Raw genomic sequence first — 14,124 nt, forward strand, 5'->3', positions numbered from 1 at the left:
TGTCACCAGTCTAATACTAGTGAGATTCTGTCTTCAAACATCTTTTACAAGGAAGCAACTGTTATTTGGTTAGTGCGTTCTGAAGCTTCATGCCCTGAGTAAATATGTCTTTGTTTTTGCAGATACTGAAGGAGGAGGAGGAAGAGGACCATCACTATTTCCGTAAATCTGCTAATGACATAACTTCCCAACTGAATATTAATTTTGGCAGCCTTGCCCGTCCTGGTCGTGGAAGCAGGGGTGGTGCACGAGGAGGCCGTGGACGAGCCAGAAGGTCAGAGGAATTGAGGACTGATTGTACTCCCGATGTGGTAAGCATATGTAATTTATTACGAAAATCTTCTTTAGTTGCTGGCCCAGGAATGATATTCATATGAGCAGGAAACAAGTAGGATATGATTTCCCAACATTATGAACATACCTCAATTGTTGCAAATTTCTGTTTTAAATTTGATTTTCAGCTTCTTACATGATCTTAAATCAGTTTTTTGAACCATTTCAACATATTTACATTCAAATTCTATGGTGAGGAGGTAATCTGTGACCTCAGTTCTACAATATTTTAAGCTATATTACTAATTAATTCTTTAATAAGCAGGAATGATTCACAGAGGTCATACAATTCTATCTTGTGCTGGCATGGAGGACTTTTCCAGAAGTTCTAACCAAAGCTGAGCATGCCTGGGCTTTCCTACATGTTAGACTATTGCTTCTTATCTTTTGTGTTCTCCTCTCATCTGAGAGCTTTCTAACAGATTTCCACCATTTTAGGCTGCTGCTGAATTTTTTTTCAGGTGTTTCAATCTTTGGTGTTGCAAAGATTATTTTGTTTAACGTCAAGCCTTCTTGCAGGGTGCATTTAATTTAAATCAAATTGCTTTACATCACTGGTCAGGCATCTTTAATTTAATCGTTTTTCCACAAAGTGCATTTTTTTGCTATAACCATATTTTATAACTAAGTTGCATGTAAAGTAACATTTTGAAAGGTACTTGACATACATTTTAAAGCATTTTTAGATTTTGCAGGAATATTAGCAAATTGAATTATGATTTGCTTACTTTATTTCTCTGAAAACAAGCAATTCAGTTACACCATTGGGTTATGTGATCCAGTATGGCATCAAGTAGAATGTATTTTCCAGAGCTTTTCTAGTAAGGACATAATAGGAAAGAACAGAAAGACTAAATTAGCTATCTAGTCTGCCCAGTTGTGTGATTCTTCTCTTTTGGGTAGATGAGCATGTAAATTGTTATACTCAATCCAACACTATCTCATCCCTTTTTTTTTTTTTTTTACCTGAACTTTCACTCAGTTTCCTACCACTGCTAACCATGTCAGTCCCAAGCATGTCCAGAAGCTGTTAAACTACTGGCCACCTCCACTGGTAGGCCATTTCAGGCCTATTTCTTGCAACACCAACATTAAATTGTAATACCCTGGTCTCCTCCCATGTCTTACCAAGTTTTCTAATAATCCAGAGAGTTACCAAAACTAGTGAAGCCATTGTCCAAAACATCTGGCCTTCCTATCCTCATTGAAGTTTGGCTCATCCAATGTAGGTTATCCTAGTGTCTTGGAAGCCTAATACAACCATACCAGAGCTGATAGGTTTGTAGCATGGGGTGATCTTAGTGTTTGTGTACTTGCAAGGTTCTTGTAGCCTGGTTTTGGCCTCTGTTGGAAACTGGATGCTGGGCTTGATGGACCCTTGGTCTGATCCAGCATGGCAATTTCTTATGCTCTTAACTGCTGCTCAGTGCAAGTTACCCATTGCCTTTGAGCCTAGGCTTTTAAGGTCTGTTTAATTTAAAAAAAAAAAAAAAAAAAAAAAAAGGCAGCTGTACCTAGAATTTTTCTGTTAACTATCTGTGCCTAATTTAATTACTACACAAAAGTTAGGTTGGTCAGCAGGACTGTTGGTGTTAAAGTAAGAAGCGTTAATAATAATGGGAGATTTCAATTGCCTAGGAACACTGGTGCAAGTAGAGAGATACAGTTCCATTCGATCAATAAACCATATTTTTATTATTGTGAACATTCATAATACATTCACTGTGGCAACTCCGTTAGTGTAACAACAAGAAGCTTAAAGTCCCCCGACACGGTCCCGTGTTTCGCGGTGGCTGCATCGGGAGGGACCAGATGATATTCAAAATCTTATACAAGACCATCAGGACGTGGTAGTGCCCCAATATTGACTGGGTAAATGTAACATCAGGACTTGCTAGAGACATAAAGTTCCTGGATGTAATAAATGATTGCTTCATGGAGCAATTGGTTCAGGAACCAACCAAGAGAGGGAGCTATTTTAGATTTAACTCTTAGTGGAACACAGGATTTGGTGAGAGAGGTAACAGTGGTGGGGCCACTTGGCAACAGTGATCATAACATGATCAAATTTAAACTAATAACTGGAAGGGGGACAATAAGTAAATCTGCAGCTCTAACACTAAACTTTCAAAAGGGAAACTTTGATAAAATGAGGAAAATAGAAAAAACTGAAAGGTGCAGCTGCAAAGGTTAAAAAGTGTTCAACAGGCTTGGACATTGTTTAAAAATACAATCCTAGAGGCGCAGTCCATTTGTATTCCACACATTAAGAATGGTGGAAAGAAGGCAAAACGATTACAGTCATGGTTAAAAGGTGGTGAAAGAGGCTATTTTAGCCAAAAAAAATCCTTCAAAAATTGGAAGAAGGATCCATTTGAAGAAAATAGGATAAAACATGAGCATTGTCAAATTAAGTGTAAAACATTGATAAGACAGGCGAAGAGAGAATTTGAAATGAAGTTGGCAATATAGGCAAAAACTCATAATAAAAACTTTAAAAAATATATCCGAAGCAAGAAACCTGTGAGGGAGTCGGTTGGACCATTAGATGACCGAGGGGTTAAAGTGGCTCTTAGGAAAGATAAGGCCATTATCCCAGGACAAGCAGGATGCTAGTCCTCACATGTGGGTGACATCGGTAATGGAGCCCTATACGGAAAAACTTCTGTCAAAGTTTAATAAAGCTTTGACTGGCATCCAAAGTGCCCACTGAGCATGCCCAGCATGCCATTATACTTTCTGCCACAGGGGTCTCCCTTCAGTCTTCTTTTTTCCACGGAGCCGTTAGCCTCGCGGTTAATTTGGAGTCCTGTGGTAAATTTCTCCACACTTAAAAAGTTTTCAAAACGATCGGAAAAACTTTTAGCCGCAAGGAATCTCCCTTTATATACCATCGCGGTACAGTTTTTTCCTCACTTCGTTGGTTCCGCACCGATTTTCCGTCCCATGGTCGTCGACGGCTGTCTGACCAAAAATGGCTTCGGGATTCAAAAAATGCCCTAAGTGCACTAGAACCATGTCCATAACGGATCCACACCAAGAGTGTGTGCTCTGCCTCGGCGGGAACCACGATGTCAAGTCTTGCCCTCAGTGTGCCGGTATGACTTCGAAGGGACGTCAACTCCGGATGGAGAAGATGGAGCAGCTTTTCCAAATTCAGCTGTTACCCTCAGCATTGTCCTCCACGCAATAGTCTCCGGCCGGATCGATTCGGAAGGTAGTGCTGAAGAAACGAGTCCCAGGTGAGGCGGGAGATGCTTCCATCCCCTCCCCCTCTCCATCTTCAAAGGCATCGAAGTCCGGCAGTGAAAAGTCAAGACAAAGAAAAACATAGTCATCGAAGGCCACACATCGACCATCGATCCAGTGCCCGCAGGACCATCGATGGACACGTCCTCGGCTGGATGTGGAGTCTCCGGGGCCTTCTATACCAGGGCGATCCCCACCGGCACCGGTGCAGGGAACCGTGCCTCTTCAGGGCTCTGAAGAGGTACTGGCATCGCCACCACCGCCTCCTCCCATGGCTGCTCTGATCTCATCAACCATGCGGGCGGAACTTGACGTATATATTCGTCAAGCAGTACAAGACACACTCCTCGAGGCGATACCACCAAGGCCACAGCCATTGACACCGGCAATGCCATTGACACTGATTCCGGTACCGACAGATCTTTTGCCCTTGATACCGATGTCACCGTCCATTCCGGCACCGATGCCATCGATGCCGGTTCAGACGCCAGCATCGATTCCTCCCATGAAACCGTCGATGCTGATTCCAGAGCCTTCTATTTTTCAACCTCTGATGCAAAAGTTAGACACTTTAATCGATGCCGTCTCCAAAAAGCCTCAAGACACCGATGAATGCACCATACCAGACCAATTCCTGGACCTTCAGGGATTTCTAAACCTCTACATCCACAATCTCCGGTGTTTCCTTCCATACCTCATCCTCTGCTGTCGATGCCTTTCAGGCCACAACAAACAGGTCATCCAAAAGACACTGGAACTGATAGAGACACGGATGTCTCTACAGATGAGGAGATGCTTTCAGAACATTCACCTCCAGAAGACAGACTAAAATCTCCTCCAGAAGATCTGTCTTTCTCCAACTTTGTGAAAGACAGGTCGGAGACCATCCCATTCCAGCTGCAATCAGACTATTGTGGATAACTTTTACTGTTTACATTTATCTTAAACTTCATAATTGTTCCCCCATTATCATTAAAATAATTGCAACCAGTTTCACTGTGGTTCCTTTATACTGTAACACCACATTATTGAGGACAAAGTGTCAGCGCTAGTGCTAATCACATTTATTCACTTATTCCAAACTAAATTCAAGAATAGAAATCGCAGACAGGGATACATGAGGAGGAAAAAGTTGAAAAAATAAAAATTCATATGAATTATATACCATTAAAAAGTGAGCGATTACCAGTGCCTTGTCATGCTGATTTATTTTGATCTATATACTAATCTTTAAACACTTAAAACTAACTCACTGTAAATCTATCCTGATCTCTAATCATTTGACTTTGCCAACTGCAAACCACGAAACCTTTCTAGGGACGTGGTAGTGCCGTATAAGTAAACCAAACATTCCATGCTCATGATAAAACGCCAGGTGTACAAATCTTAGGGCCTCATTTTCCAATATCGCATTGGTAATGCATTAAGGGGTGTTTCCCATGCAAATGAGGCTTTTTTTGTGCAGCGAGGAAACTCACTCCAAGATGAGATTTGGGCAATGTTCTCTCCACCTAGCTTGATGGACACTCTACCTGGGCAACAACAAGCTAGGTGGAGAGAACATTGCCCAAATCTCATCTTGGAGTGAGTTTCCTCACTCCGAAGGCCATCAAATCTTCACAAGAGACCACTGTTCTGTTCGTACGTCTCATGTTGAATGTGAAAGTGGCCCCAACCCCCTACACTCATACCTAATCCCCACCTCGAGTTACTAGGTGGGCCTCCCATAGGGTTACAAATACCTGTCTAGGGAGTAGACATTATAGCAAGTCTCTCTCTCTCTCTCTCTCTCTCTCTCTCTCTCTCTCTCTCTCTCTCTCTCTCTCTCTCTCTCTCCCCCCCCCCCCCAGGATACTGAAACAGGCTGTCTGGAAATGTCGTGCACTGCGGTAACTCCTTGGAAAATGACCCCCTTAATGTAGGAAGTGCTACAATTTGCACGAGCTTGAAATAAAAATGTATCTTTCATACACTAGTGAATACCTCGCATTTACCATTTAAACCATATTATTATGTTTTAAAACAATTACTAGACATTCATGACGAAACACTCAAAATAAGCAATGTCATCTCAAATACCTTTAACTCCGTGTCAAAACGCTTGTCCCTATTCTGACTAGCAATTATTGGGTTCTCTCACAAAGCCATCTTTGAAAACCAATTTTGGCGCCAAAATCGGCTTTTACTCAAATTGCCGATCTTAAAAATTACTAAAGCACCTTAATATCAATATTAAAGTTCAGCAATAGAACTATGAAATATAGTCCTATAATAAATCTTTACTATTAAAAGTTATTTTTTTAAAAAGGGGCGGTATTGAGCCTTTCAGGTGAGGGGCGGAGTTAAGCCTTGTCAATCAGGTGAAGACACGTCACTGTCTTATCCGAGTGATATCGTTGATATGGACTTTATGCACATCAATCATTACTTTGTGTGTCACTTATGCCTATTCAACCCACCACCTTCTTGAAAATCTTTACAATGTAAAAAAAAAGTGGATCATATTTATGATTTATATATGTATCTTCTGTCTAGTTCAACATATTATAAATAAATTTGATTAGCTTATGAAAAAAATTAATAACTCCAGGTCCAAATTTTATGTATTTCAAAAGGTAAAAATCAATATAAGGGAATGTAAAAAGTTTTATTTTTGGACAAACTGAAAAATTAAAAATTATTATATAAAAATCATTCTAATGCATCAATCTTTAAAACAACATTAATAAAAAAAAATTCATTGTAATAAAAAAAAATTTTATTTAAAAAAAGGGGAATTATACACATAGTATTGCAATTTATTATAGAAAAACTGAATAATCTATTTCAGCATTCAGTCCTTTCGGTGCCATGGTGTCAAAATCAAATATGAATTTCTGCTCTAACTGTAACAGTAAACGATCTAAATTTCCTCCTCTCCAATTTAATGTAGGTTTTTGAACTACGCAGAATGTATAATCCTCAAATTTGTATTCATGCTCTATGGAATGATCTACTAGGGGCTTCGAGATCACACGGTGGCTAATACTGCTTCTATGCTCAATTATTCTCTTACTAAAAACTCTGAGTTTTCCCTATGTAGAGCTTACTACACGGGCAGATGGCTGCATATACTACCCCTTTACTCTTGCAATTTGTGAAGGAATTAAGCTTGTAACTCCTCTGCTGTCCTGGAATATCTAACCGGGTTGTTTTAAAATTTACTTTACAAACAGAGCAATGTCCGCATGGGCGGTGGCCGGGTGGTCTGATGTCTTGCGATGTGTGAATGGGTAAAGCCGACTGAGCCAGAATATCTTTGAGATTTTTGTCATGTTTGTTTGCCACCATTAATTCTTTATCTTTAAAAACTTCCAGTACCTGAATAATGGGCCAATATTTTTTTAGAACGGAAATAATCTGATGTGACATATGTGTATAAGTAATAGGGCATACTATTCTATTGGTGATTTTTTTAACTTTCTTTGTAAGCAGGTCTGATCTTTTCTGGGCAAGTGCTTTCTTATAGCCATTATCTATATATCTGATTGGATATTGTTTTTCTATAAACCTTTGTTTCATTTCAGCTGCTCTCTTATGATATATAGAATCATTTGCACAAAGTCTGTGTAATCTTAAAAATTGAGAATATGGTAAATTTTTTAATAGAGACCTATTTGTAGTGTAATAGTTTATTCGTGTCCGTTGGTTTCCTATATATATCAGTAATGAATACGCCATTGATTTTACTGATCTTAATATCTAGGAACAGAATGGTCATTTTGTCAAATAGCATGGTGAATTTCAAATTATTATCCAAAGTGTTTAGCCAGATAAAAAATCGATTCAATACTTCTGTGGGACCTTTCCATAATAAGAAGACATCATCAATAAACCTTTTCCATAGGATGATGTTTGCTGTGAACTCATGTTCTGTTAAAAAAATCTTTTTCATATTTTGTTATGTAGAGGTTAGCTCGTGCAAATCGTAGTGCTTCCTACATTAAGATTTGTACACCTGGCGTTTTATCATGAGTATGGCACTGTTTGGTTTACTTATACAGCACTACTACGTCCCTAGAAAGGTTTCATGGTTTGCAGTTGGCAAAGTCAAACGGTTAGAGATCAGGATAGATTTACAGTGAGTTAGTTGTAAGTGTTTAAAGATTAGTATATAGATCAAAATAAATCGGCATGACAAGGCACTGGTAATCGCTCACTATTTAATGGTATATAATTCATATGAATTTTTATTTTTTTCAACTTTTTCCTCCTCATGTATCCCTGTCTGCGATTAACTACGTGTGAACACACTGCTCAATTAGACACTACTATTCTATTAATTTCTGTTCTTGAATTTAGTTTGGAATAAGTGAATAAATGCGATTAGCACTAGCGCTGACACTTCGTCCTCAATAATGCGGTGTTACAGTATAAAGGAACCACAGTGAAACTGGTTGCAATTATTTTAATGATAATGGGGAAACAATTATGAAGTTTAAGATAAATGTAAACAGTAAAAGTTATCCACAATAGTCTACCACTTTGTGATTTTTTATTCTATTGATAACTAATTTCTTCATCAATTACACCAAACATAATTAGTAATGTACATAGACTAAAGTGGTGTTTGACATGGTATTTTTCTATTTTTACAATATCTCTTTCATTAATATAGTACAACTAACCGCAGTATAGAACTAATTTGATGTTTGAGTTGGAACCCCAACAAATGCATTGCATTAACAAGAATATGAATTTCATATAAATTAATAAGGTTAGTAGAATTAGGAATACATACTTGGCATTAAATTAATTTTTAAAAAATAGCACAAATCATGATTTTCATATACACCTTTTTAGAATTAATACAGCGGATCACATATAAGTGTGGTACACAAGATTTTGAATGTTTTACTCCGGGTCCATCCAACTAAATTGAGGTAACAAAATTTTAATTTCTTTTACTCCATTGATTATTTTATGTTAAAAGGTTTTTCAGTAAAAGTTCTTAGATAATTTGTACAAAATATGGGCAGACTGTGTTAATCAATTTGATATATAAAAAAATGTTTTTTAAAAAAGGGGAATTATGATGTCTTAAATAGTACATAAGATTTTTACCTCTCCATATTTTAATATTTCAGATCAGTGTCACCATTAGAATCAGAATTCTGTTGTCATTTTTATTCTCATTTATTTAGTTTATATTTTTTATTTATTTGTTTCATTTGATATTAATGTTATTTATGAATATTTATTGTTTGTTCATATTTAATGTGAGTTTTTATGGATTATTGTTTTAATTAAAATGTTTTGTTTATTCTTAGCCCCTGAGGCAGCCATTTGTCAACGGCGAAACTCTGCCAGAGTCGGGCTGAAAGAATTCATACGTCTCCACTACAATAAAGTTTTGAAAAAGACCTTGGCGTCTAACTCTTGTTTTCTTCCTAACTGCTTTCTTAGACCGCCTCCCTTTGTGCTTTTAGAGTCTGGTCTATAGACTTCCTCCATTAGGGTACCTATCAGTGCGGTGGCCACTTTCCATAAAGGTGTAGGAGATGCCTCCATTTCAACTCAGCCCTTGGTAGCGCGCTTCATGAGAGGCTTACTACATCTACATCCTCCACTGCGACCCCCGGCCCCAGCTTGGGACCTTAACATCGTGTTAGGACAACTCATGAAACCTCCATTTGAGCCTCTCCACTCATGCGACCTTCATTATCTCACATGGAAGGTTCTGTTTCTCCTAACCATAACATCAGCTCGCAGAGTTAGTGAGTTATAGGCATTGGTGACCTACCCACTTTACACTAAAATTCTGCATGACAGGGTAGTGCTGTGCACACACCCTAAGTTTTTGCCAAAAATAGTCTCTGATTTTCACCTCAATCAATCCATCATTTTACCTACTTTCTTTTCCATGCCTCACTCATACCCAGGAGAACAGGCTCTCTGCATTCCTTGGACTGTAAACGTGCCGTAGCATTCTGTCTGGAGCGCACGTCAGCCTGCAGGAAGTCCCCTCAACTATTTGTTTCTTTCGATAGAAACAAATTTGGTAATCCGGTGGGCAAACAGACCCTCTCTTCCTAGCTGGCGGACAGTATTTCCTTTTGCTATCAGCAAGCAGGCCTTCCGCTACAAGGATATGTAAAAGCACATTCTATCAGGGCCATGGCGACCTCCGTGGCGCACCTCCATTCGGTACCACTTACCGACATCTGTATGGCTGTTACTTGGAGTTCTCTCCATATCTTCGCAGCCCATTATTGCCTAGACAAGGCTGGCAGGCAAGATTCCATTTTTGGCCAGTCTGTTCTACGCAACTTATTCTCAGCTTAACTTCCCAACATCCTTCCAGCGACCCGTTCAGGTTTTTCAGGATGCCCTCCTACCCAAATCCACCCCTGTTGTGCCTGTTGCACGTCTTTGGGTGCATTTGGTGCATTGCTCGGGCATCCTCAGCTCGCTATTCACCCATCCTGCTTGTCCTGTGAGAAAGCAGATTGCATCTCCTTCTGTTATACCTAGGTGGGCCTGCATCTTGGAGGTCATAAAGGCTCATTCTGTCAGAGCCATGGCAGTGTCAGTGGCCCACTTGCAAGCAGTTCCCATGGAGATTTGCAAGACTGTGACATGGCGTTCTCTCTACACATTCACATTGAACTGTTGCCTGAATAGAGAAGGCCGACAGGACAGTAGGTTTGGCCAGTCTGTCCTTTGGAAGCTGTTTGAGGTGTAGAATCCAACTCTCCCCACTTAGGGCCCATTGTTTAGATTCAGGCTGCCTTCCCCTCGGTTACCAATAGTACTGTTGTGCCCATTGGCACCTAGGTGGATGACTGTTTCCTCTTTTTGTGTTGGGGAGCAACCTATAGCTAGGGATTCACCCATGTGTGAGGACTACCATCCTGCTTGTCCTCGGAGAAGGTAAAGTCGCTTACCTGTAACATGTGTTCTCAGAGGGGAGCAGGATGTTAGTTCTTATGAAACCTGCCTGCCACGCCCCAGAGTTGGGTTTCTCCTATTTTTTATTTTAATTATAATTCTATGTTACAAGATTGGAGACGGACTTCGCGTGGATGCGTGGTGTAGGGCATGCTCAGTGAGCCTATACAAAGTTTCTACATCGGGGTTCCATCTGATGTCACCCATGTGTGAGGACTAACATTCTGCTGTCTTCAGAGAACACCTGTTACAGATAAGCAACTCTGCTTTATTGTAGTGTTTTTGGTTTTATTATTTTAGGAGATATATTGATTATATATGTTTTTAACTGTAAACCGCCAAGACTATAGGATATGGTTATATAAAATTTAAAATAAATATTTGATATATTTGATAATTTAAATGTTTGTATTAGTAATTTATAAGATTAAATTTGTATTAGGATTTGTTTTGAATTGAAATATTTCGCATTGAAATGTTTCCTTATATATGTTAGAATTGATTTGTGTTTAAAGTTTTTTGTGATTTGTATACAATTATCCTGTTTTTATGTATAATTACTCTTCAGGAATATCATAATTCTTGTTTGGCCCATAGGATTCACACTTTTTATTTTATCTCCATTGTAGGTGCAGATAATTGCGCCAAACCCTGATGACCCTGAGGACTTTCCTGCTTTAGCTTAAAGTGGATCTCTGGTCTTGATTGGTATTCCCCGGGTTGGTGAATTTGGTATAGCCGTGACAATGTGAAATGGCTTATCTTTAGTGTGGGGAAAGATGAGTATCCACATCTTCAGGACATGGAATGGATGTTACTTTTTTCCTTGTATGAATTGATTGCACTTTTTGGGAGGGGGGGGGCGGGGGGAGGTAGGATTCACACACACATGGGGTGAACTTCAACATGTCCATTGGACTCTTGCTACTGATCCAGCACTTCCATTTTGGAAGGAGTATGTGAAGGTTTATGGTATTATTTAATGGATTTAAACTTTATGAGCACTGTTTAAAAGAGCTAGATGTATATATGGATAATACTGAATTTACTCAAAAGCACTGAATGAAGTGGAATGTAAGCTGTGTAATAAAAATCCATTATTTGGATTATGTAGCAACATCGTGTAGACACTTGAAAGCTGCTTTCCCCTTCTTCAGTGTTAGATAAAAATGTACCTTGGAGTATTTTATGTAGTTATACTGTGATTTAGGCACTTTAGAACAAATAAAAATGTATCTGCTCACTTTGCATGTGCAAATGGTGCTTTTTTTTTTCCCCCCTTCAGTTTGTTCTGTTATGTTCTGAAAACACCAAGGACCATTTCTTTTTTATTTCTTTACAGAATACTGTTTATGTGCACATTTTTTGACATAATCTGTAGTATATTTCAGTTGAGCAGGTTCAAGTGTTTTAGGAATTGTGATGAGCCCTCAGATGCAATATTTTATTCATACTATTTAAGCTGTATAGATTATATTGAAGTAATGTACTGTTTTGGCAGGTAACTTTCAATTAACAGATATAAATGTACCAAAGAAACCCATAGTGACAGCATATGTAGAAGGGCAAATTGAACGAAGAACTATAGTTTCCGCTGTTTGTATTTTTTCTGGACCTTACAGATATTTGGGCTCTCTAGATGCCTGGGTGGGATAAATATATTCTATTTATTTATTTATTTATAACTTTTTTTTATACCGAAGTTCAGGTAACAGAATTACTTATCACTCCGGTTTACATTATAACAAGTAGAAAACAATGACAACATATGTCTTACAATGAACAAGGGAGTGAACAACTTGGATAATATAACATAACATAACTAGGAACAGTAGCAGTATGCACTATTAGAGCGAGACTAGCACATGGGGAGGGAGGTTTGCTAATGGGGGGGGAGGGGGAAGGAAGTTTTCTAGCCCTCTCAACTGGAGTATCCAATCTTCCACCACCTCTGCTGTGAGTGAGCCTGAGTGTGAAGACTTGCTCAGCCAGCCTGTATCTTGGTGCTACTGCAGCATCCTTCTTGTTGATAGGCTGGCCTTGGAGAATGCGTTTGCTGCTGGTATCACCTGCAAACAGTGTGAAGGATTGCCAGGCTGCTGCTAAGTATCTTTTTGTCATGCTGCCTTACTGCCGGTTGGATCAACCACTGAGCTAGCTGAAACCTTCATCACCACCTCTGGGTGATTGTAATCTATGCTTATCTTCCTCCTGTTCCACTACTGGTAAAATGAAAGTTCACCACTGCACTAAATCATACGTGCACACTGACCAAGGACCTGATGTGTAATGAGCCTGTCTTGAGCTGGGTAGAATAGTCTCCAGCCACTTCTCTTTGAGTCCCTGTGATGCAGTGAAGGGTGGGGGTGAGTTTTGGGCTGAGAAGCTGCAGAATTCAGCTTGCTGCTGTGTAGTGAAGACTTCTAAAGTGAGTTGGGGGAATAATGCTGGATCCAGCCTGTGGGAGGATGCTAATGGGATTGGACCTGGGGTATGGGGAGAAGGGGAGAAACCAGGTTTCAGTCTGGTGGTGAATGAGGAGGAAAGGGAAGTGCGCCCATGGACAAATGTTTTATTCCATACAGCCAGATGTTCAGAATTTTAACAGTTGAAAGTTTGTAACACTAAGAAGAATACTAGCTTAATTATACTATTCTCCAAGGACAAGCAGCATGGCAGCCCTCACATATGGATGGCATTGAGTATACTTACACATTCATTATGTCATGTGTCCACCCTGGGGACCCTCAGTCTTTCTTTTCTGCAGAGCTCTCAGGTCATGTTTTTTTGCCTCACTCCTCCTGCTTCTAGGCTTTTAGGTATTTTCTAGTAGTAGGATCATTAACAATGGAGCCCCAAGATTTTCTTATGCAATAGTTCTTTAGATAAGTTTTACAAGCGTTCTCTTTAATTCTAGTCTGTTTTGTTCGATGCACTGTAGGTGGCTGGGGGACATCGTTCCACCACCACCATTGAGCTTGATTTTGCTTCCATGTTTCAGTTGAATATATCTAGCTAGCAGATTCCAGTGATGCCCCCAGTGTAGCAGGACTATGACTTTCACAGATTCCATGATAGATGTATCTTGTGCCTGGGGGCATCACGTGATGTCCATGTGTGCTAAATGCACGTTCATGGCCCAATTAGAACTGGTGGAGAATTATTTCAGGTATTACATGACCAATCCACCAGTATTGGCATTGAAGGCATCAACATCAAGTAACCTCTGATCTTTGTCTGTGGAGGTATTGTCATTGTCAGGGGGACTATCTGTTCCCTTAATGCTGGTGGCTGATAGGAAACAGGCTAGTGGCTCTTCTGCTCGAAAAAGGTGTTGAGTTCTGCCTCTTCATCACTGGCATCGATGAGTTCAGTGCCAGACATAAGAGAAGCCAAAGAAGTGTTGCTTTGTAAATACCAGGAATGGGGACAGACCAGCATCTGCCAAGAACCCCTCAAGCAGTCCTTTGACAAGGAGAGTGTTTTCTCTCAAAATTCCTGTGACTCATCACAGCCTCCTAAAGCCCTAGTGTCAGCAACAGATTACGAGGAGGACATGGCTGCTACTTCTGCCTCCCAGTCAGTGTTGGCATCTGTTGTCTTTGAGGAGTA

The 14,124-nt window shown here is 39.7% G+C and overlaps 1 protein-coding gene across 1 annotated transcript in view; it reads left to right on the plus strand.

Moving 5' to 3' along the window:
- HABP4 (hyaluronan binding protein 4) overlaps positions 1 to 11,755 on the plus strand; it is a 346,012-nt gene extending 334,257 nt beyond the window's left edge. The window contains exons 7-8 of the mRNA XM_029617782.1: positions 123 to 311; positions 11,142 to 11,755. Of these exons, the coding sequence (XP_029473642.1) occupies positions 123 to 311; positions 11,142 to 11,198 (246 nt within the window). The 3' untranslated portion in view covers positions 11,199 to 11,755. The remainder of the gene's footprint in view (positions 1 to 122; positions 312 to 11,141) is intronic.
- The last annotated feature ends 2,369 nt before the right edge of the window (positions 11,756 to 14,124 follow it).

Source organism: Rhinatrema bivittatum, chromosome 1 (genome assembly GCF_901001135.1).
Source record: "Rhinatrema bivittatum chromosome 1, aRhiBiv1.1, whole genome shotgun sequence".
In the NCBI taxonomy this organism is placed as follows: domain Eukaryota; kingdom Metazoa; phylum Chordata; class Amphibia; order Gymnophiona; family Rhinatrematidae; genus Rhinatrema; species Rhinatrema bivittatum.